Raw genomic sequence first — 23,143 nt, 5'->3', positions numbered from 1 at the left:
TTACGCATTAATGCACCCACACACACACACACACATACAGACATAATATGATTACCTACAGTTAATTGGTTGCTTGGCTTTATGTCTGCTCCTGCTCCTCGAGGTAAATTTAGGCCACGAGCGTTCAAAGTGCGAAGTGTTTTTTAACCCTCAGTTTATTATGCATGGGTGCTCTATTTTCAGCTGTTGTTGCCCTTCTGATTCAAAGTCTTAACTGAAATATTAATAGCCTCCGCAGCCATATGCCTGTCAACCATGTTACCTGTCAACCTTATTTTTTTCCCTTCTCAGCACACGTAACATCCTGGATGACTTCAGGGAGGCCTACTACTGGTTGAGACAGAACACAGACGAGCACGCGCGCGTCATGTCGTGGTGGGATTACGGTTACCAAATAGCAGGGATGGCCAACAGGACCACGCTAGTAGATAATAACACATGGAACAACAGTCACATAGCACTGGTGAGCCGTTTTCTTTCTTCGTCTTGTCATATTCCGTTGTCTTCCGTCATCTCCATCTCTTCGCTTTGTTCCTGGTTTGGATGTGTGCGTATACAGAGAAACAAATGATTTCTTCTGGCAGCCGCTGGATGATTAGCAGCTCTTCAGTGAATTTTTCATGTAATTGCCACATTGTATAAAACTGCTCCCTCCAACAAGCCAGATAATCTTGTTTGCTTAAACTTTTCCCATTGAATTTACACTGTAGGGGGATTTCAGTTAATTGCTGCCACATTCTTCGGGTTTGATTTATTTTTTTTTTTCTCTTGCTGCTGCCAAATGTGTAGAGGAATGTTTTTGTCTTTTAGTTAAGTCTGCTAAAGCCCTCTAGCTTTCTTCTCTCTTGCTTTCTACTCTACCTGCTGCTTGTTGTCTCTTCAGCATCTGTCCCTGGGAAATGTAATTACAGAGAATGCATGAAGGATCTCTGTTAAATAATTCCTATTTTCAACTCTGTATTGAAGTACCGTGTGGTTTGAAAAAAGGAAACCCCAGTTAAATCACCACTTGTTTTTTAGGTGGGGAAAGCCATGTCGTCCAACGAAAGCGCGGCCTACAAAATCATGAGGTCGCTGGACGTGGACTACGTCCTGATCATCTTCGGAGGTGTGATAGGCTACTCGGGCGACGATATAAACAAGTTCCTGTGGATGGTGAGGATAGCGGAGGGAGAGCATCCTAAGGACATCAGGGTGAGTGTGTGACAGCAGCACCTTCAGCTGTATGTAGTACACACTTACACAGCAGTGAAATCAATGTTTCCTCTTCACTCTTACAATCTTACACCCGTCACTCTCACACTTTTATAATGATGCTCAAGGACCATACTGATGTTTTCACACCTTCGTAGCTCAGAGATAAAAAAAAAAAAAACAACAACTCTTGTACTCATGAGAAGCTCAGTCATCTATGACTTTGAGGAGCTTTCTGAACAGCGGCAATTATAATGAATTACATTGATCATGTTCATAAAGTCCATGTTACACCTGAAACAATCATCAGAAGATTTTCTGTTAGTTTCTGTGTTCTCTCAATGTTGACGTTTTGTTGGGTTTACACTTTGTTGTTTGCCTCGTCTATGCTTTATGGTTTTGTTTGGTTTTGTTGTTATGCACAAATAAGTAAAAGAAAGATTGCAAATTAATTGGCAACCTTTTCCTTTCTCACTATTCAAGCAAACATGCCAAATATCCTCTGGTTCCTGCTTCATAAATATGAGGATTTGCTGTTTCTCTCAGTTATATTTACTGTTTCTCTGGGAAATTATTATTTTCATTTTTTTCTCTATTTTCTGACTAAATGATTATTGGATTAATCAAAAAAATAATCAGCAGATTAACTGCTAATGAAAATAACCTTTAGTTGCTGTCCTTGTCCATGTTTATTCAATGTTTTGTGCAGCTTTAATTTCAACATTCAACAGCACGCTTTCTGTCCAAGAACTTTAGAATAAACTCAGAGTCCTTTGCTAGCAGTCTACACACAGTTACAATCACCATTCATAAAAACCCATTGAGACCTGCACTGAGTTCTTGTTTTGTGTGTGACACAGATTTATATGCTACTACTAATCTATTAGGTAACTTAATATAATCAGCTAGTCTCATTCAGATCAAGATTTTCTTTTCGAGACTGAACCGAGGACAAGAGTTTAAAATCTAGTGGGGGACAGAAAAACACATTTTTTTATTTTCATGAACCATGCCCTCATCAGCTGGCATGAAATTGTCCCCAAATCCAATCCCAATCAGTCAGTGGCCTCGGACTGCGTCATGCTCGGGTTTTGGTTCAGGCAGTCACAGTCTGGCTTTTTTCTGGCTTTAAATTGAAGCTTTTATCGTCATCTCTGGTCACTGAGTTCTTGGTGCTGGTGCTACTAAAAGTTTTACTCATTTTCTGGAACTTATTTTTCCTCACTTCCTTGCTTTTTCTTTCAGGAGAGTGACTACTTCACCCCTCAGGGAGAATTCAGGGTGGACAAGGCTGGTTCACCGACTCTGCTCAACTGCCTCATGTACAAGATGTCTTATTACCGATTTGGTGAAATGCAGGTGAGGAGAGAGGCTCTAACTAAAGACTTTCTTTCACTTTCTGGCCAAGTAACTCTGCACCCATGCATGTCTTTCATCATTTTTTCATCTCAAGGTCAGGTCAGGGCTGCAGAGAAGCTCTGAGCTGAATTTGAAGAGAATTTTTCGGGGGTTATGATCCACTTCATAGGTACAAATAATCAATTCTGGATAAGCACAAAGATCAAAAAGTCACAAGCAGCCTCCATCACCAAAGAAGTCAAAAGTACTGCTACGACATTTTATGCAGCTTTTCCAGAGAATAACAAGCAGCTGCCACCACCAAAGGTGTAAAACGTCCTGCTACTGTGTCTTAAAAGCAGAGCTTTCTGACAGGCAGAAGAGGATTTAAGGAGATGCCTTGGGGAGCTCCTGTGGTATGAAAAAGGGGTTTTGGGGGAAAGAAAGGATGGAGGGAGAATATGAAGGATTGGCAGAAGCTTTTAAATGTGCCATGGCTACTTCTGGCTGGTAGCAGAGGAGAGATGAGAGGGATCCTCCTTGCCAGGTGCTTACATCCCTGCTGTAGATGCAGCCCAGCCAACAATCGAGCTGAGATGGGAGAATCAATGCAGCCGCCATCCTCAGACAGAACGCCAAAAGCTCCGTATAGCTCACAGCGCTGTTTCAGGGTAAAGAGATGGAGAGACTGAGGCACAGAAGTAGACAGCGGACAGGAGGGAGTGAGCTCGACAAGGGAAGATAGAAAAGGGAGGGGGCGGGTAGATTAGGTTTACGGAAACAGGATGTGACAAGGGGAAACGGAGGCTTAGAGGACATAGGGAAAAAGACAGTAAGCAGAGTGGGGTGAACCATGGAACAGGATAGTTGAGGATGCAGTTCGTGGTGAGCAAATGGAGTGGAGATTAAAGGATAATACTGATGCATAATACAGTACAGAATAGTAGATATTATAATGAATAGAACCCATGGTCTTCATATCGTGGTGTTCCCAAAAAAACTAATTTGTTTTCTTTTTCTTATCTTTTGAACAACAGGTTGAACAGCACTAATAAATATATGTCGGGAGACTAAACTATTGTGGCTAATAATAATCTAATATTTCATACCGTGTGTCCTCTGAAGCAGCCTGAAGGCACAGAGGAGATACTGAAGATATCGTAGATGAGAAATTGTTACACAAAGGGAGAGTGAAAAGCAAAGAGGAAACGGGAGAAGAATACAATATAGCGAAGGTAGATAGAGCGTGTCGTTTTGAGAATAGAGGTGACAAGGGCAAATCATAGCAGAGACTGGAGGAGCAGTTGAGGGCTTTTAGAGCAGAATAATAAGAACGAGGGTGTAAGTGGTTCCTACAGAGTATAATCAAAACGTAAGGCAGATGCTGTTGTGTAATCAAAGTGCTATCAAACATTTTGTTTTTCTTTTTATAATTGTGTTGTTTGTCATTGTCTCCTTCTGTTAGGCACTAATATTAAACGAGTAAAGCTGCTGTGGGCTAGTATTAAATAAAAAAAGAAGCTGCGTCGTAATTGTCACATTCTGTTGCAAAAGTTTCCCCCTTTTCATTTCATTTTTTTTTACCAAGACACACGGCTACCTTCTAGCTCGTGGGTCAGATGTACAGTTTTTTTGTTGTTGTTGTTGTTGTTTTTTAAATTGAAGCACTGTTTTATTTTTACCACCTGTCTCCCAGCTGGACTTCCGGACACCGCCTGGCTTCGACCGGACGCGCAACGCCGAGATTGGCAACAAGGATATTAAGTTTAAGCACCTGGAGGAGGCTTTCACCTCAGAGCACTGGCTGGTCCGGATCTACAAGGTCAAGAACCTGGACAACAGAGAGCCGCTGGACCACAAGCTTCGCAGCGTAGTGCCCAAGCAGAAGTACACCTCCAAAAAGGTAGCAGGAGTAATCCTTTATTTATTTATTTATTTTTTTAAATGGTTTAATCCATTTTAATCCATACACAGTGTAGAGGATTCATTCATTCGTTGATTCATTTTATTTGTTTGTATTTCAAAGGTAAGCACACCCAAAAACAGAAATTTATCCTAAAGTAAAAACTTGATATCATTGACTCATGTTCTGATACTCCTCACTGCAAATTGGAAATACCATAGAATATCTTCAAAGAGTAACTTAACACCCCATTTTAACTTGAACCCCTTCACAAGAGGCGTATTTTTCCCCAGTCGACGTGGAAGTTCCCCTGAGTCACAGACAGTCTGGATGGACTTGTTAGCTTAGCTTATTTTAAGGATGGCTTCAGGAAATATAGCAGAGACAGCGGAGAGTGAGAGAACATGTGATATGAATGAGAGGAAGGGATGTACATTTCCTCAAACAATGTTGCACTGATTAACACTGTAAAAACAACTAGCTTACTAGAAGTAGCAGTATTTTTACTAGTAATACTCTCAGCTCCACTACTCTTCAGTGGGGGTGTGTGTGGGCGGGATGCAGGGTTAATGTGACACATGGCTTGTAGTTTGGGGATGTTGAATACCAGCCACCTCTCAGACCTTTTTTGTCCCCAAGACAGAATTACTGCATTTTCCTTGGAAAAGGGCAAAAAAACGTGAAGATTATAGGCTGGGACCAATGTAGAAAAGAGACTGTACATATAATTTAGTAACTCAAATAAGGAGATTTATTATTACTCTATGAGATAGTCTTAAATAAATATCTAGGCCAATAAGCTACTCTCCATCATGTATAGAGTATATGCTCCAATATATTTAAATCTTTAAAAACAGTTTGTGCATAATAAGTACTTGCTCCCAGTAGCTCTCAGTCAGAATTTGTTTTGACCCTTTATATTCATCATAATCATTCATCCTATAGTCATCAGATTATAAGAATAGGTTCTTTTTGATGGGCCAAAAGTGTAAGTCATTAATATCCAAGTATATCCAGTAAATTTGACATAAAACTATTTCAGTTACAGAATGGTTTGTAAGTAGATTTTTGTCTCTAAACAGACTGCCAAGAGGAAGCGAGGACACATCAAGAACAAGCTCGCCCTGAGGAAAGGCAAGAAACTACAAAAAAAATAATGATGACGAACTCCTCTAGGAAAACAAACAAATAAATGCGAAGAAACCTCTTAACAACCAATGAAGAAGAACACAACAGGGGCCATTTATCTGGCACTTGGTATCAAGCGCTTCTCTTTAGAGCGCCCCCGTGTGTTGAGGAAGTTGAAGTGTCATATCTGGCTCGCTCCAGGACTGTTGTCTGTTTTATCCTGAGGACCTTTGTCTTGCTTAATTTCTCCTGTTTCGTTTTTTTTTCTGTTTTTTTGTTTTGTTTTTTGTTTTTTTTACTTTATATTTGAATGTGTGGCAAGGCATAGGGCTGCTCTACTTGGTTCAGCGTCGATTTAATTTTTGTGGTACATTAATTAACTGCTTATCAGTACGGGGATCGGGTGAAGGGGGAAGAGAAATAAGACTAGGAACATTTTGCACCAAAGACCCATTGACCTGACCTTGCTCCATGGCACATGTGAACTCATTAATGAGAGTGAGGAAGCGCAGGAGTGAAAGCTGAGGACTTGTTCCTGACACGTGTACAGAGGACAGTATGCGGTATGGAGGAACGTCACTGTCTAGGCACAGCCCACCTGTAATATTAACCTTTTTATCATCACCATCTCCTTTATGTCTGCCTGGCTCCCTGTCTTTCTTTTACAACAAATTCTTTAGAAAAAAAAATTGGCCTACTATGTAAATATGTTATGTAAAGAAAATGACTAAAAGGATTATAATATATTGGATTATTGTGGTGATTTTTAAATATGCAGTTTTTTTTTTTGTTTTTCTCTTAATTTCATTATGTGATTGTTTTTGTTTTGTTATGAGTTTTTTAATGACAACAAATAGAACAGTGAATGCAATAATTCTTGTACAGAGGGGCTTGAGATTTTGTTGAAAGAATGAATGTGAATTTTTACAATGCCCCCCTCCCTCCTCCCACCCCTCCTTTTTGCATAGATTGTACATTTTTGCTGCTAAGGTTTAAAGACGGAAGCAAGCAACTGTGTGTAAAAAGTAGTGATAATAAATTAGGCCTCCCTTCCTGCAGAGGGAGCTCTCTAGTTCAGTGAGCAAGCCTAGTGCCTCATCGCTGGTCATCATCATCTCGTTGATTGTTGTCTACCTTGTTAGCTTTTTTTTTTGTTTAGCTCATGTATCAATACGGCAGGTTGGGTGCTTCGACCACACTGAGGCATTGGAAACTGGAAATTGACTGGTGAACTGTGAAGGGGGTGTAGTTAGCACACAAGCACTGATATTGAAATAGGAAAAGACATGGTGACAGGTCAGGAAAGGTACAAATTTTTAAAGAACTTCCATCTCTGCCTGTGACTACGGTGAGATCCGTAGGTATGACGGACAGACTAACGACTATAGGTACTCTAGAGCTGTGTCCCAATTCCGAACTGCATATAAAAAAAGTTATTAGTGTGTAGTCCATTTACAGTGTAGAATTAACAGCTATTGTCAAACTTTTAATAAATGTTACGGCTGCAGCCAACAATTATTTTAATGACTGAGTAATTTGCCAATTATTTTCTTGACAAGTAAATTAGTTATTGTGCCTGTAAAATGTCAGAAAATAATCAAATAATTGCACAATTTCCCACAGCCCAAGGCAACATCTTTAAATGTCTTATTTTGTCCAAAACCCCAAAATATTTACAATGTTAAACAGAGAAAAGCAGCAAATCTTGAAGCTTGAACCAGAGAAATGTTTGCCATTTTTTCTTGATACATTACTTATCAAACTTACTTATCAAATTAGCTGCGGATAAATTTTCTGTTGATCGACTCATGAATAAATCAACTAATCGTTTTTAGTTTAGGGCTTCAGCTAACTAATTTTTTCATTATCACGCAATGGTAACCTTTTACTTTCTTGATTGAAAGATTAATCTTTTGGTCAATAAAATGTTAAACTGGGGGGAAAAATTCCCATTACAGTTTCCTGCAGCCCAAAATGACATTTTCATGTTGCTTGTTTTGTCCAACCTACAGTCCTAAACCGCTAAATATTCCATTTATAATAATATAAAACAGAAAAGCAGCAAATTGCTCAAAGAATGATTTTCACACTGATTTTCAATTACTGTTTCATAAAGTTGAGGAATAGTCAAAATCAAAGAAGCAAAAATAACCCTGACTTTTAGTCCATAGTATGGATCTAAAAAGCTCCAAAAATGCAGATTCATACATTTCCCATAATACACCTCAATATTGTGGCCCTTTAATTTCCTGTTGAATCGTTTAAATTCTAGTAATCATACTAGATTAGATATTTGAGTGCGCTGTTAATGAACATCTGTGTATACTTATTAGTACATAGTATACATTAGGGACACAGCTCTAATCAGCGGTAACCTTTGACTTCTTATACTATGGGCACTGCACTGTTCTATGTGTGTTTGGGTTCTTCAGATGCCATGTTTCCGTTTCTGTAAGGAGTTTCTGTATGTGCACGCCTCAGTAACTTTTATTTTTTATCAAGTCAGTGACACATCAAAAGAGTAATACATCATACAGCTGTACTTCTTTTTGTCACATCTGTACCCATTTCACAAAAAGTGACTTGTTATTAGTGTCACCAGTTTATTTTTTTCTTTACACTTTTTAAAAAATGTGTCTGAATCCCTTTGTTCTCTTTGCTTTGATCTTCTCTGGAGCAGTGTGTCACCATTTCGAGATTTCAGACCTTTGACACAATGCCACATTGTTGTTCAGTTACACAATGCCTAAAATTGTGTCTTGCCCTTTTGATTTCTCATTTTGTCAAGAGAGGAGAGAGTTCAGACTAAGCCTTAATGTGATGTACAGTTTGTTTGCCCTCTTATTTTCTCATTTTGTGCATTTTTAATAAGGAACGGCAGATCAGTTCCTTCCTCTACTAAGTTTACTCGTCTACACCTTTTTTTTTTTTTTTTTTTTTTGATGCAATCCCTACCCGCTTGTCTCACTCTCACTTTCAAAGTTTACATTTTTACATTGTTGCTCTGTTCAGTCATCTTTAAATATACACTTTAATGAAAACATTTGTGTAAGTTGTTATTGTGGTTTCCCCTTCTCCCCACAATGCATCTATGAAAGAAGTCACTTCAAGCCAAAGCATAATTCAGATCTGTATATATCTTGAGTTTCTCCTGTGCAGATGCGCTTTTCAACCCAGGTGAACACAAACTGGACCACATGATGGCAGCATTAGCCTTTGGATGAAGACATTTGCTTCTGAGTCTGCAACGGTAGTTATGATGGATGACTTTATACTCCACAGACTGGTGGGAATAGTTGGTGGTGGGTTTCAGAAGCATGCATGTAATGGTGTGCTTACTGGGTGGAATCCCTTGATATTCAGGTAAATATTGATTTGGTAAAGCTTTTCTCCAACTTCCTAATGTAACTTGAGTAAGGCACTTGAAAACCAGTAACATAAGGCACTTTTGTACCAAATAGTTCTGGGGACCCTTGAGAGGAACTACCCACTGGGGAACTCCCCCGAGAAGCAAATAGCTTCAAGGGGGTTTTTTTCTGTTCGTATTCGCACAGCCAGTAGGAATGCTGAAGTGACGTAAGCTGGTCGGCGGTTGGTATAGCAACTTAACTTCTGCGCTAGATACAATAACAACAAGACGGAGAACACCGCGATCGGAGCTGGGTCGTGGGTTTCATGATAATAGTAGTTTGAAAGGAGACAAAAATAGGTCTGTGTAAACATGGCGGTTGCCAGTGCTGCATTGGCTCGTGTGTTCCACCAATTAAAGTACTATTATGTCTGGACCAATCACCGTACACTTATGTCACTCAAGGTTCCTCCCGTGCTGGGAGAGTACCTAGCCTAAAATAGGAGCTTAAAAGAGTCCCTCAAGTCGGCATTCTGAGATCTACGATCGTTCCCAGTTCTTGCAGCGCGGACACTAAAAAGGGGGTAATTCCTCAGACAGTTCTAAGAAATATGGAAAAGACTTGTCATTGATATGAAAACGCCTGACAATCAAGCAAGTAGGGACGCTTCCGTCGTTCAAAGAGATTAAACCAACAATTACTGGATATGGTGGTATATTGTCAACGCACACAATATTTTAACCCTCATTTGACCAACTCTTTAATCATACAACCGCCTTGAGTTCTCCTGTGATGCGAATGCTCGCAAGTTGTAAACATAGGAATTGATTCTCTACCATCTATCCCGCATGACGGAGTAGCATGTTCCTGCAGTAGAGGAGGCAGTTTCGGGACCACGATCCTAGGACCGCATTTCTAGGACCTTGGTTTTTTGTGAAACTGCCACTGGCACACTGGCAAAAAGCGGACTTTGCTGTTTGCTTCCTCTTTCCAACTGAGAGTCAGGACAGTTTTTTAAAAACCGTAACTACAATTGTTGTGGTGTTTACTGTAGCCATGACGACGAATGTTGCCTAACTTAAAGGAAGTAGTAACTTTAACCCAATCCACCTTTCCCTAACAAAGTGATTCGTGTACCTAAACCTAACCAGACCTTAACCAGCATTGTCACACCTTAAAACAATTATTTTTTAATAGTGATTTGTAACGTTTTTGAAAAGCACTGATAGAGGCGGCATATTAGAAAACACTCCTAAGTATGTACTTGGACAGAAAGTAGTATTTGGGTGCGCTTTTGCAGTCACGACAAATTAGGGTCCTAGAAATGCGGTCCTGAACCTGCAGCCTCCTCTACTGCAGGAACATTGACAGGATGTGAACGTAGAATTAGGCTCAGCTGAGGTTCGAGCTTCATGCTAATGCTGCGTTTACATCATATTAGAGGTACTGTAGTTTCTCACTTGTAAGTATCATTTATATCAACTAAGTTGTAATCACGACTGTTATTTTTGTGAAACCTTTGATCCAACTTGGCACTTAAAAATATGGAAGTACCTGAAAACCGAGCAAACGTGGATGCCTCACATCAATTGTCGTTCAATGTAATTAAACCCATATTTGGATATATTTTGTCAAGGGACAGAATTTTAAACCATCATTCGACCAACTCTTTAGTCATCCAGTTGTCTTGAATTGTCTGTGAATGCTCACAAGTCATAAACGTGGGAATCTTTCCCATTTTACCATCAATCCGGCACAATACAATATATATTTAGGACATAAAAATGCTAAAATTTAGCACGTTAACATCCATCTATGTTAACTACTAGAAAAATTCAGTTGTTGCATGTTCCCATGCTAGCAGGCTGATGCTAATGTTATCATGGTCACAAACATTGAGTAAGTAATGTTTCACTTGTTAGCATGTGTATAGTTAGCATGTTCACAAGTTAATTTACCATGACAACATACATTCAGTTTATTAGTATAAAATGCTCTTGTATTAGCATGCTATGTTAGCGTTAATCTACATCTGAGACTGACAGGTCTTTTGTTTTAAAAGTTGAGTCAGGGAATCATTAAAGTAATTTAAGGTTCATCCTCTGGATACTGGGAATGTCTGCACCACATTTCATACCAATATAGCCTCTAATCTGTTTTGGACTAGACTAGCATATTGCTAAAAAAAAATCCATGATTGCCATGGCACATTTATTAGAACCAAATTATTCAAACAGTACCTGCTTGTAGCTGTGGTATGATAAATGAGGTGTTGCAGAGGTCCTCTATCAGTGGAGTCAATGAGGAGTATAATCTGTGATTCATCACTTGAATGAACATGACATTTTATAACACATACATTCAGGGCATCACGAGAGGACATGTTTAAGAAAGGTAGAAGGTCTTTATTAATGGACAGTCCTTCCTTTTTCCACAATCGCTATCTACTTCAGTGAGTCTGAATCCTTTTGTATATAGAAAGCTGCTTGGTAGTTTCATGTAAGGCCAGTGTCATATAAATGAACTGTAGATGACAGGTTTCATGGCGTAGGCTACAAATTGGCATCTGGTAAATTCACCTGGCTTAAAAAAAACAAACAAAAAAAAAACTATTACAATATATTTTTAAATGAAAGTGAAGGAACAACTGAAAGAGCAAGCTTGAAGGAGTTTATGTGAATCCTTTCATGACAAAAATTTATGTATGACCATAATAAAATTAATTTTCAGTGAAGAACATGAAGTGGATATACTGTTAAATGCTTTCATTTCATCTCTGCTAGTTTAGAAATGCCATTCGTTCTAGATACTAGCCACATAGTTTGTCAAATGTGGTTAAAAATACAGTTGCAGTCACTGTTAGGGGGAAAATAAGAGAGATGATGATTACACTAACTGATATACAGAGTGTGAAAAACATGAATATTACTGCATGGACAGTCCCTCTGTTGCAATATGAACGAGTACATCTCCTCTACTATCCAATAGGCAGGTTACCCCAGTTCCCAGTGATTGTAATTCTGGTGGATTATCCTCTCATCTTCACAGAGGCAACCTCCCAGCGACCCCCAGATGCGAGATCTTAGTTGTGTTTCTGCAAGCCTCCTCATCCATATTCATCACCGTGAGCGACCTAAAGGAGAATTATTAACTTCAGGAGGCACGGGTTGTGTGTGAAGGGGGCTGCATAATTACACGATAGCCATATACCAAAAAAAGGAGTGAAAACCTTCATTGCAAACCACAAACAAACCAGTGTTTTTCATTTTTGGAAATGAAGTCTGACTAATGGCTGGAATAGCTGAATAAGAGAGGTAGTAATGGAAAATACTAAAGCGTTGATTAAAGGCGCAGTGTCTAGAATTTAGCAGCATCTAGCGGAACAGACTTGGCAGAAATGGAATAAAATATTCATAAGTGTGTTTTCATTAGTGTTTAATCCTATGAAAATAAGAATCTTTGTATTTTCATCACCTTAGAATGAACCCTTTATATCTACAGGGAGCAGGTCCTCTTCCATGGAGACTGCCATGTTTCTACAGTAGGCCAGAACAAACGAACCAAAAACTGGTTCTAGGGAGGGCCTTTTGCATTTTTCACAAGTCTCACGGTGACTGTAGGTTCTCCTACACGCTTGGAAGGGGAGGGGAGGAGTTATCAGTTGGTTGCAATCTGCAAGCTCACCGCTGGATGCCACTAAATCCTACATACTAGTCCTTTAAAGTAGAGGCGTCCCACTTAACAGCTGGAATACTGAAGATGAAGCGACATGGAAAAATTACAAAGGTACAATACAATAAGCATGTGTGGGAGCACTCAGAACAAGACGGAAAAGAAGCATACTATTAAAATGTGCCTATATACATTCATAGTGCAGACAAAACAATCAGGACCTTTGTTATACTCTCTAGAAATTGATGTATTGTTCTCTATAATAATATATATTAACACATAATTTAATGTTAGTTTTTACCTATGATTTTAAATCTGGTTATGTGATCTTATTTCCTGTAAAGCTCTTAGAGACCACCCTGATTGCTAAAAGCCATAGATATAAAATAGTACATTTATTTCTATGGTAAAAGTGCTCAGCTACAGTATTATGTGTTAGAGGGGACTTGACTTCATTCTAATGCTGTATGACAAACTAAATGCTTGGAAACAAACATTGACAATGTCTGAGGAAACATTAAAAAAAAAAAAACCCACCAGTGGCAAACTTCATTAGTGTGCGTGTGCAAAAAAGGCCTTGGCAAGGTGAAAAATAGAAATACTCTACTTTGAATAGTAATACTATATTAACTGTATATAAAAATGTAATTTTGTCCCAGAGGCTCAAACCCCCTTCTTGGTTATAACAGTGGAGATCCCTTTGGCACCTTGCTTGTTTCCTGTTCATGTCTCTACAGTGTCACTCTGTGAGTCTGTAGCTCTGGTCTGAAGGTCTGTGGAGGACACCGCTGCCTACTGTATGTTTGACCTGCTGACCTCTGTCCTCAGTGTTGGGGAGGCAGGGTCTCGGTTATTGTCCATGAGAAGAGAACGCTGCGCTGCTGTCAGGTCGACTTCCACAGTGGGCTGTTGTAGATCCAACCTTCTCCCTGCATGAGTGAGCAAAGGACATTGGACTATTTAAAAACCTCATGAGTCAAAATCACCTGTTACCAAAACAAGCTTAAAGGGCCAGTTCACCCTAATTCCCTAAAGTAGTACTGATACAAATCCAGCTCAAAAGTACCAATAGTGGTATCTAGCCATGCAGATAGTTTCATTTTAATTTTCTTTTGTTTTGAGATATCCTCTGAGACTTCCTCCTCTATAAATAAAGTAGAAGTAGGTAAAATTTTGTTTGTGATGCTCATTGCAGCATTAATATATGACACCTAAAAAATGCGACAGTGGAAAAAGGCTCTTGTACAGTAGCTTGGTTTTGCTACGGGAACATTTACAGAGGTCCAGGAACCTCACCTGCATTTTGACAGCAGGAAACAGGGACTATATTTGGTTTCTGCTTCTAAAAAAGTCCCTGCTCTAGGGACCATACTTTGCATTGGCCCTGGAACTATCAGGACAGAGTGTTGCTGATCGGTCAAATGCAAAACTGCTGCAGCTTGTTAGAAATGCATCCCACTATCTCAGACTGAAATGAATACTCCTTAGCCACTTAAACAAAATTGTGCTAACAGGGCAGGTATTATAATCCAGTAACATTTAACTCACCAAATAATACTGCTTTCCTCTGAGCCGGGGCAATAACTTCCAAAATGACCTGAACACACTAATTCAAAGGCCTGAATTTAGTGATTGAGACCGTAATGACTTGTTGAAAAAAAAATATTGATTTAGTATTTCTGGAGAGACATTGACACTTTTTGAATGGGGGTCGATCGAAGCCGTCTGTGGCGTTGCTTTTTACGGTACTTCCACATTGGCTTCAGCCTGAAGCCGTGGTAGTTGCCAATTGGTTTACACCTTTATTCAAACATTAAGCAGCGCTTGGTGCCACTGAGGACATTTTCTTGTGTTATCAGCATTAGAAACACAAACAAAAACGCACATAAGGGACGGTTAATTCCTGGAACTGTTTGGTCAATAAGAAGCTCAGGTTACTGTGTCTAGTTCAGACTTTACCGAACCATGTTCTACTGAAAAAATAGCCCCTTAGAAAACGGTTCACGGAGAGGTCTGTGAATTGTCTGGAGTAACAGGGAACTGTTTCTGGAAAGCGAGGTTACTACTGATTTTTTTTTTTTTTAATGCCACAAACACCACAAATTAAAAGTTAATTCACCTCAGTTGTATGGGGGTGGAGGCAGAAATCTCAAAACACTGGAAAATCTAATCAAAACTATCTGCATTACTGGACACCAGTAGAGCCTGACCCATAGTGGATTTTTGAGGTTGATATCAATATTGATATTTGAGAATTTTAGAAATCTGATAATGATGTATTAGCTGATATTCATTCATTTTACATAGACGCAATATACACAAAACATCTTAGAAAGAATCCATTCGATTAGTCTTCTAAACTATTTACTCAGCAAGACATTTTATAATAAACTTGTCAGTTACACTGTTTCTAATTTACCTCAAAAATATTTTTGACATTTCTGTACTAGCAGTTGACTATACAACAATACTGATGAATCTTTGATAATCTAATATTGACCTGGCAACCACTTAAACCGACATTGAAGAGAATTAACTCTTGATTAAATTTAGAAATGTAAGCATGTTTGGTTAAAAATAGTCAGGCAGAAGATCAAGCTCCTGAGTTGTCAGCCACCCTGCTAGCCATCCTTGTATCACAGCTACAGTGTCGCTCCGAGCTGTTTATCTCCCCACACCGTACCTCTTTAGTGAAGTATTTGGGTGTCCAGGGTTTGTTATCAGCTGCTCTCTGCCTCTCCTCCCCTCTCTGGCGCTCCTCCAGCCTGTGTTTGTGCTCCGTGGCCTCATCGATGTTCCCCTCCTTCAGCGACTTGGTGACATGTTGCCATAACCGCCTAAGAGCACAAGTAAAATACAAAACAGATTACATTTTAAAGCAACTGATGTAACGGCCCACACATCTTACTCCATCCAATTTCAAAATCAACTTTTTGGTAAAAATCGTATCAGGTCGGTGCTGGTGAGATTCTCACCTGGATTCTGTCCGCCCCTGTTTTTCCACCGGCCGCAGCTTCTTCCTGGTGACGGGAAGTTTGGTTGTATCGATCACTTTGGTTTCCCCACTGCTATAGGTGAACTCCAGTGTGCCGTTCCACTCGCCCTGCGCTTTACACACGATGGTGTTGGTTGGGTTGTGTTTGACCTCTGCGGTCACTCTGAAATGGCCAAACACAGAGACTGTTGTTGGTAAAATTGTCCCGCCTGCCTGTTGCATTTTGAACATTAACTTAATATTTCAGGAGTTGGATTAAATACAAACTTAAATTATTACTGTTTGGTTCCCACTGGCTTGCATACTACATTTATACCTGGTGATATTTAGATGGAAGTCTTTTCTTGACTTGCGCTGTAAAGCAACACCACTTTTCTTTCATTGTGGTCATGTTTTTAAAAGCTTTTTTCTCATTGCAGGTGGAGGAATAAGTAAACATCTGATGAAGTGTGTGACAGTATGTTGTTTATGACATAATAAAACTGAATCAAGTCAACTCATAGAAAAATATGTTGCGTTTAATCCTTTTGAATCTTGAAAGAAAACAACAGGGTGAGACACCTCTCATAGTCAATAGTAGGAAAAAACTTACAAATACGAACTTTTAAAATGGAGAAAAATGCAAAAACTTCTATTAAAAGGTGAATAAAGGATTTACGGACAGTTTTTATGCAGCTGTTGTCTGTGAAGTATAATTATCACATCAGTAGTAGGTGACATAATCTGCCTGATATCCATATTTAATTAATGGTCAATGCTCACCACATTAATAATTCTAATCATAGTGTGGAGCACAACACTAGTGTTAATGCCAGACAATCACAGATACATAAATTATTTCCCTTTGCCTGTAAAGTATTTCATGATTGAAATGAAGCAAGTGTTGTAGGTGCTTTAAGAGATACACAGAAACACTCACCTGTGCACCTTCCCGCCATAGAAAGGCTTAGTGTGAAAGGTGACCGTTGCCGTGTAGCCGCTCTTGGCACAGTTGATGGAGACTTTGCCCCCCAGTTCCACCCAGGGCACAGTGAGGATGGAACGGGCGTAGGCACACGGCAACGTGAAGACGTACTCCTCATCGTGCTCCAGGAGACACAAGACTCCTGAGAGGAGAGAGGAAGAAAAGCGTGATGAGAGCACAAACGCACAGAAACAAAGAAGAAAACTGAGATAAAATGTTAGAAATGTAGATATTCGCTGAGAGTGCATGAAAACTAGTTTGTCAGGGAAAACTAATAGCGCAGATGTGATTCAGTAGCTTGTTAAAATGTGAAGGAGATGTGAAGGAACTCTCAATAGTTCAAATCAGGTGAGGCATGTCGAGCAGCACTCCACTGACTCACTTCTCCTCCCACGTGTTTTTCTATCTGGCCAGCTGATTTCCCTGCACACTGCCTCTCATTGTCTAAACACATAATCAAATGTTCAAGTCATTAACACTAATTTAATCTCTAGGCCTGGTATGTAGATGTTTTCTAAAAGTCAATTATGTGCCCCTCAGTGATTTTCTTTGTTAAACACAGCAGCCAGTGTAGAGAGTGAAATTGGTGCACAGAAGCTAAATGTTCCTATATAAATTAGGCATGATTACTGGAGCTTGCTTTGAACCCTACTGTATGTAATAAATATAAATGTAAATTGACCCTGTTATATATTAAAAGTTTACATTTATTGGATGGGACACATTGATGTAAGTGCTATCTGTGAATATCTGCACAGATCAATACTGTATAGCAAAATTGATAGATCTGCACAGCCGCTGATAGTAGTAAGTAGTAATCACTCAATATATCACTAAGGCATAAGAGTGATGTTTGGAAGTATTTCGACGAAATAAAATAAATGAATGTGCAGCTATGCAACATTAAACTTGCATACCCACATTTTGTCTTGGGTGTTCATTTTGGACCCTATTCTTACATTAGATTTTTCTTTTATGTGAGTACTCGAATATTGAAATGATTTAAAATGCCCATCCCTAATATAATATTGAATTAAATTACATATAATCACTAGGCCACACATTTTAATTATGGCGCTCTCGTAATACTGTTATGTAAAAATTAAATAGTTTTCAACAATCTCTGAAGTGCTCATTACAGCAGCAGCCTTCAATTATACTAAATGTTTACAGTAAAATAAGCAGAGTTTGATGGTGTGTGTAAAGGTAAACTAAACCTGACTGGAGCGTCAGTAATTGTTCCAGGTATAACCAGTACAATGGAAGCTCACTGTTAGAGCTGTAGGCATTCTTGTGTCTCTTGACCGTGTGTGCATGTGCGCAGGTAGAGTCGCAGCTATCTCACCATAACTAATATGCTGTACTACGCTCAGCTGTGAAGGGTTGTGGGGTAGGCGGGCTGCAGGTGAGCCTAGGCGGTGCCTGCTTGCTCCCACCTATCCCAGATGCTGGCCCTGTGCCCGGTGGACCACTAATGACCACTTATTTATCTAATTATATACATTTTATTATTATTACAACCATTATAACTATAGATATGATTATTTATCTATTTTTTTCTCTTTTGTTTACGTTCCGGCCATTCCCTTACCTCTGTACATATTCTGTGTGTTTGTATGTAAGCATGAGTGTGTGTATTATCTGTGTGGATGTATGTGGGTGTGTGGATGTGTTATATATGTGTTAATGTTATGATATTTGTTTTGGGGGACTTAGGTTGGTTCTTTTGGTCATGACATGTCAGTCCCATGTCATGGCTAGGGGCAGCTTTGGCCAGATACATGAGTATACATGTGTGTTTGAACCGTATATGTTATATGTTGTATATATTATGTCTCAATAAAAAAAAAATCAATCTAGGTATAACCAGTACAATGGAAGCTCAATGCAAAGAAGCTTATTCAAACCAATTTATACCTCCATTATGCAGTTTATGTTAGCATAAAGGAGGCCATTATAGTTTTATAGCACCATCATTTATGTCATTCAATCAGTGTGTAAGTGATTTATTTTTTCATATAAGAATATGTTAGACCGACATTTTTTTTCCAGTTGTCCTCTGCTTCTCACATGTCCATGAATACGTCTCTGTTCTTACATCATCTTATCACATGTGTACAAGAGACCACTTGTGCAGCGATGTTTCACTGCAAAAAGCCCTCAGGATTAAACTCCATGTGGCACCACTGTGGGCATTAAATGACACAGAGGGTTGACAAAGTGAGAGATAAACCTGTTCAGAGGCACAACAATGGCTTGTTGCCATTATGTGATTCTGAGTGTGTTTCAATTTATGTGAAGAGGGAACCAGGCTGAGCTGTGTGATTAACAATCATTACTGAAGTCCATGTCTGTAAACAAATGGAAAGCCAGTGGTGGAAGATGTATCCAGACACTTTTACTTGAGTAAAAGTAGCAACTCCCTTAGAGTAAAAAGTCCAATTAAATCAGATAAATTGAATATCTTTCACAGTTTCAGTCTTTTAAGTAAAGAATTCCCTCTTCGTGTCTCAACAGATAGTGTTTTACTGCTCAGCTGCAGTGGAGGGATGGTAACAAAAGGAGAGAATTTGGCACTAAAAAGACTAAATTGACTAATTTGGGTGGATGAAGCTTCATATTAGCTTCAAATAAATGTTTAAATACATTTTTGCACAAAAGGAGGGTTGTGGATTTTGTCCCCCATCACTTACATTGTAAGTGCATTATGAAGGGATCTCTTAAAGGCCATCGTAGCACATAATATATTCTGCAAAATTTTAAGAGATAGAAACATTTCTGTGACTTTCAGGAGCTCCACATTAAAGCTCCTTCATTTTTTTGTGGGGCAAGTTACAATAAACTGAGATTACCCTGTGTGGATATGCAGGGCCTTCAATTAATAACAATGCTTCATATTTTATAAGTTGATCAAAAGTATTAGTATGTCAAATCAAAGTAGCTAGAAAGTATAGCTGTTAAATAAATGTAGTGAGAGTAAGAGTACAGCACAGTACTACAGCAAAGGGTATATTTTTCTCTGAAATGTAGTGAAGTAGAATTAGAAATGAGCAGAAAATGGAAATACTCAAGCAAAGTAAAATTACCTTAAAACTATACTTAAGTACACTGCTGTATGTTGTAAATCCGGTTGTGCCTACTTCTGCTTTCTGCAGGTAATTATCACTCTGCTGGTTTTGTAATTCTATTTTAAGAATTGCTGAAAGAAGAGTACAATAAGTCCGTGGTAGTGAAAACTTTCTTTCCTCTAGCGTCAGAGGCAGACCGGAGCAATCACTCATCAGAAAGTCATAAAGGTCAAATCAAAACCCAGCAGGTGACGTAGACAAAAACCAGCTGCTGACTCACTGCCAATCAGCAGAGTCTGGGCCATTCATAAAAACACAGCATCAACTGCTATTAGGAAAGCAGCCATTGCTAAAAAAAACAATAACCTAGCAATCAATACGTCCTAAGGTGAGGGTCACCATGTTTTCTGATGACAGCGTTATGCACTTGCTGTGTCATAACCTGCCGATAGGTAGTCAGATGTACAGTAAGCGTGAGAAAGCTAAAACTGAATCAGTTCATGTATCTGGACTTTAGTCGATCAGTCTCAAGGTCTTCCTGTGTATCCCGACTCAGGGTGACTCATCCCAAAAGGCCTACACAGTGTGATGGTGCTGACAGAGCGGACAGCTTTATTGATTGTCATGGGAGAGGTCGCATCCTCTTTCATGCAGGACAGGACGCTGTGACAGTTTAACAGATGATGAAAGATGATGTTTCATTTTATTTATAAAGCCCAAAAATCACAATTTTCCTTCAAATGGCTTCTCTTGTTATTACAGCTGAGAGAATGAGCACCTTCTTAAAAACAAGTGATTATCTTTAGTTATAATCACAAAACGTCAGCTATGTTTACATTAACAGGAAGACCTTATATTAAAATAGTCCTACAGTATAACAGCAACTTGATAAAACTTGTGTTTTGGAGTTTCACCAAACGATTGTGTTGATTTAACTTGATGGTCAGTTTTGAGATGCTACTACTTACATTGTATAGTGGTATTTTCAGCTGATACAACAGCAAGTCAGTCACATAAGTGAGTCATATCAAGCTGAATATTATTTAGCTTGCTAATCGATTCTACTAATTACCATATTTATAAGGCATCGCTGGTCATAAACACTACAAAATTATGATGACATGGGGGTAAAATAAATGAGTGACATTTGTTTAACAACACCATGAATAACCTCAGAATTACCAGTGACGGGTCTGATAGTCTCAACAAAAAACTAACTTTAATGAGTGTCACCTAATTTGTATTTTAATGAGTTTAATGTGTTTTGTCTGCCTCCTGTAGAATACAGTATTATACCAATATGTTTTACAAATGTTGGATCCTCATTGTCAGGATGGAGTTGGGCAAAAAAAACTTTCAAATGCATTTAATATTTCACCTGAAACAGTATACAGTTAGTTAAAAGTTAAAATCGCCAAAGGTTACTGGATGAAGTCAGTTTTAAAGCATCTGGAAAATAGCCCTTGCCCAGTCTTTTTTGTTTTTAATTATTTAGGTGGAATCTGAAAAATTCAACTATTCTTGCTCTTCTTGTGATGTCTGTTTTGCTGTTATTTTTGTGTTTTCTGTTTTTATGCCAGGCCGGGTCTTTCTTGAATAAGAGGTGTTAGAGCCATAATGAACTCAGTCAGCTCTGGCTTGGGATCGGTTGAAATGTTGTTGTCTGTGCTTGCTAGTTGATGTAGTTGAAACTATGGAGCCTAAAGAACACAGAAGTCTTTTACCGTGTTAGACGGGCCTTATTGTAGTATGTTTTGTGTCTTTTCTACCATGTTTCATTTTTGTATTTGAAGTAGAAAGTTTTCAGTCAACGGTTGAGGCACGTGTCAACTCTATGCTTAGACTCTATAGCTTTTCAAGAAATAGAAAAGCCACCCTTACAAGAGATCTTTGAGTTGAGTGATACTAAACTTTGCATATTTACAGTACATTATATGTTATTTGTTGTGGATTGACTCACCTTCCCCGACCATGGACACCCCTATAGACATGCCCATGAACTTGCTCTTGGTCCATACGTGGGCGTTGACGCACATCCTCCTCTCCCGGCACTCACAGTAAAACCCTGAAACTGGCGGATGATGGGACACCTGCTCGCCCACAAAGCGGACTCTGTAGCAGCCTCCCGGTGAATCGTCAGGCTGCTGCGTGTTGTTGGGGCCCCTGCCTGGCTCCCGGGCGGGCCCCTGGTTCGATCGGACCAAAGGTTTGACTTTGTCCCGAGGCACTTCCCAGGAACAGTGGAAGGTCTCCCCCAGCACGGGGTTGTAGGGCTTCTTGGCCACGGCGCCCTTTCGCCCCTCGTGGAAGGCGGTCAGGTAGTACTCTACAAAGCGGACGATACGGTCCTCGGCTGTGGCTCCAGCTGTGATTGACAGGAACATGTCAGGGTGGGCCATGAAGTTGGCGTACATCTCCAGCAGTGATCTCTTTTCCAAGATGAAGGTAGGTAGCACCACCTAGGAAAACCAAAAAGTTAAAAGGAAAAGATTTATTTAGGGAAAATGCCAAGAGAGCAACAATTACACACTACAAATATTAGATTCATGACACATAAACACCCCTTGGGAGGCAGTAGTAGTCTTGTTTTTGTAATTCAAATTTAAAAGTCAGTGCTTCGGCGCTCTTACCCGTGTGAGGTCCATGCCCAGTTTGAGCTGGGAGAGCAGGTGGAGAATGATGCTCCGCTGGTCGTCCAGGACACCCAGGTCCTCCTCCTCGTTGTCCTCCGTGTCTGTCACCTCCTCAATGGGGCTGATGTCTTCCAGCCCTTGGTGCTGCTACGAAAACAAGAAAAAAAGAAGAATTTTAATGAATTTTTTCAGACACAATGAGAAAGTTCACTAATGTTTTACTCTTCACAATTTAGCAGAAGCTTTTATCAAAAGAGATGTGCATCTGAGAGCTGATACAACGCAAGCAGGGATCTAGTCAGGAGAGAACAACACGAGTAAGTGCCATAAAGCTAAGTTTGAGTCCAATAAGACGTAGGTGCCAACAGGCAATGCGTAGAGTGCATAGAATGTATAGAAGTAGATTTTTTTCCCCTTCAGTCCATCAAGTGCAGAGGTGTTCGCGAAAGAGCTGAGACTTTGGTCTTTTCTTAACGATTGAGAGGGACTCGTTTTCACCATCGGGGAACTACAGGAGACAAGAGTCTGACCAGCGACTTTAGCAAGTGCATAGAAGTTTTATTCTTAAAGGAATCTGTGGTGGGTATGCTGTAAACAGATGGACAATTTAGAGCCAAAAAGATTTCAAAAGCAGGTTTAACCAATTACATTTCTTCTTAATTGGCTTTAGACACAGAGATTAAACTTTCACTTTCAGGTTAAGGTAGGATCAATTCCTTGTTGGTTTGTTGGTTTGCCAAGAGAAGGAAGATGAGGCTGTTTTTTTTCCCACCAACATTCAACCGCCCATACCAACGATAAGGTCACGCAATTCATTTAGAGGCCAGTGCAAGACCTGTTTCAGAGGCAACCTATAAATACCAAAGGACATCACCTTATTTACTTTTCACTGCAGCCC

The 23,143-nt window shown here is 39.5% G+C and overlaps 2 protein-coding genes across 2 annotated transcripts in view; one reads left to right on the top strand and one right to left on the bottom strand.

Moving 5' to 3' along the window:
- LOC137198713 (dolichyl-diphosphooligosaccharide--protein glycosyltransferase subunit STT3B) overlaps positions 1 to 8,604 on the top strand; it is an 84,262-nt gene extending 75,658 nt beyond the window's left edge. The window contains exons 12-16 of the mRNA XM_067612606.1: positions 292 to 463; positions 1,021 to 1,194; positions 2,440 to 2,553; positions 4,229 to 4,435; positions 5,518 to 8,604. Coding sequence (XP_067468707.1) covers positions 292 to 463; positions 1,021 to 1,194; positions 2,440 to 2,553; positions 4,229 to 4,435; positions 5,518 to 5,592 — 742 coding nt within the window. The 3' untranslated portion in view covers positions 5,593 to 8,604. The remainder of the gene's footprint in view (positions 1 to 291; positions 464 to 1,020; positions 1,195 to 2,439; positions 2,554 to 4,228; positions 4,436 to 5,517) is intronic.
- Positions 8,605 to 11,303: 2,699 nt separating this feature from the next.
- LOC137198711 (oxysterol-binding protein-related protein 10) overlaps positions 11,304 to 23,143 on the bottom strand; it is an 80,217-nt gene continuing 68,377 nt past the window's right edge. Inside the window, exons 8-13 of the mRNA XM_067612604.1 lie at positions 22,243 to 22,392; positions 21,573 to 22,071; positions 16,500 to 16,686; positions 15,561 to 15,743; positions 15,269 to 15,422; positions 11,304 to 13,514 (exon numbers count right to left, since the gene is read on the bottom strand). Of these exons, the coding sequence (XP_067468705.1) occupies positions 13,470 to 13,514; positions 15,269 to 15,422; positions 15,561 to 15,743; positions 16,500 to 16,686; positions 21,573 to 22,071; positions 22,243 to 22,392 (1,218 nt within the window). The 3' untranslated portion in view covers positions 11,304 to 13,469. The remainder of the gene's footprint in view (positions 13,515 to 15,268; positions 15,423 to 15,560; positions 15,744 to 16,499; positions 16,687 to 21,572; positions 22,072 to 22,242; positions 22,393 to 23,143) is intronic.

The sequence above is a fragment of the Thunnus thynnus genome, chromosome 15 (assembly GCF_963924715.1).
Source record: "Thunnus thynnus chromosome 15, fThuThy2.1, whole genome shotgun sequence".
NCBI classification, from domain to species: domain Eukaryota; kingdom Metazoa; phylum Chordata; class Actinopteri; order Scombriformes; family Scombridae; genus Thunnus; species Thunnus thynnus.
The sequence above is the reverse complement of the archived record's forward strand: the minus strand, read 5'-3'. Positions and strand labels throughout refer to the sequence as shown.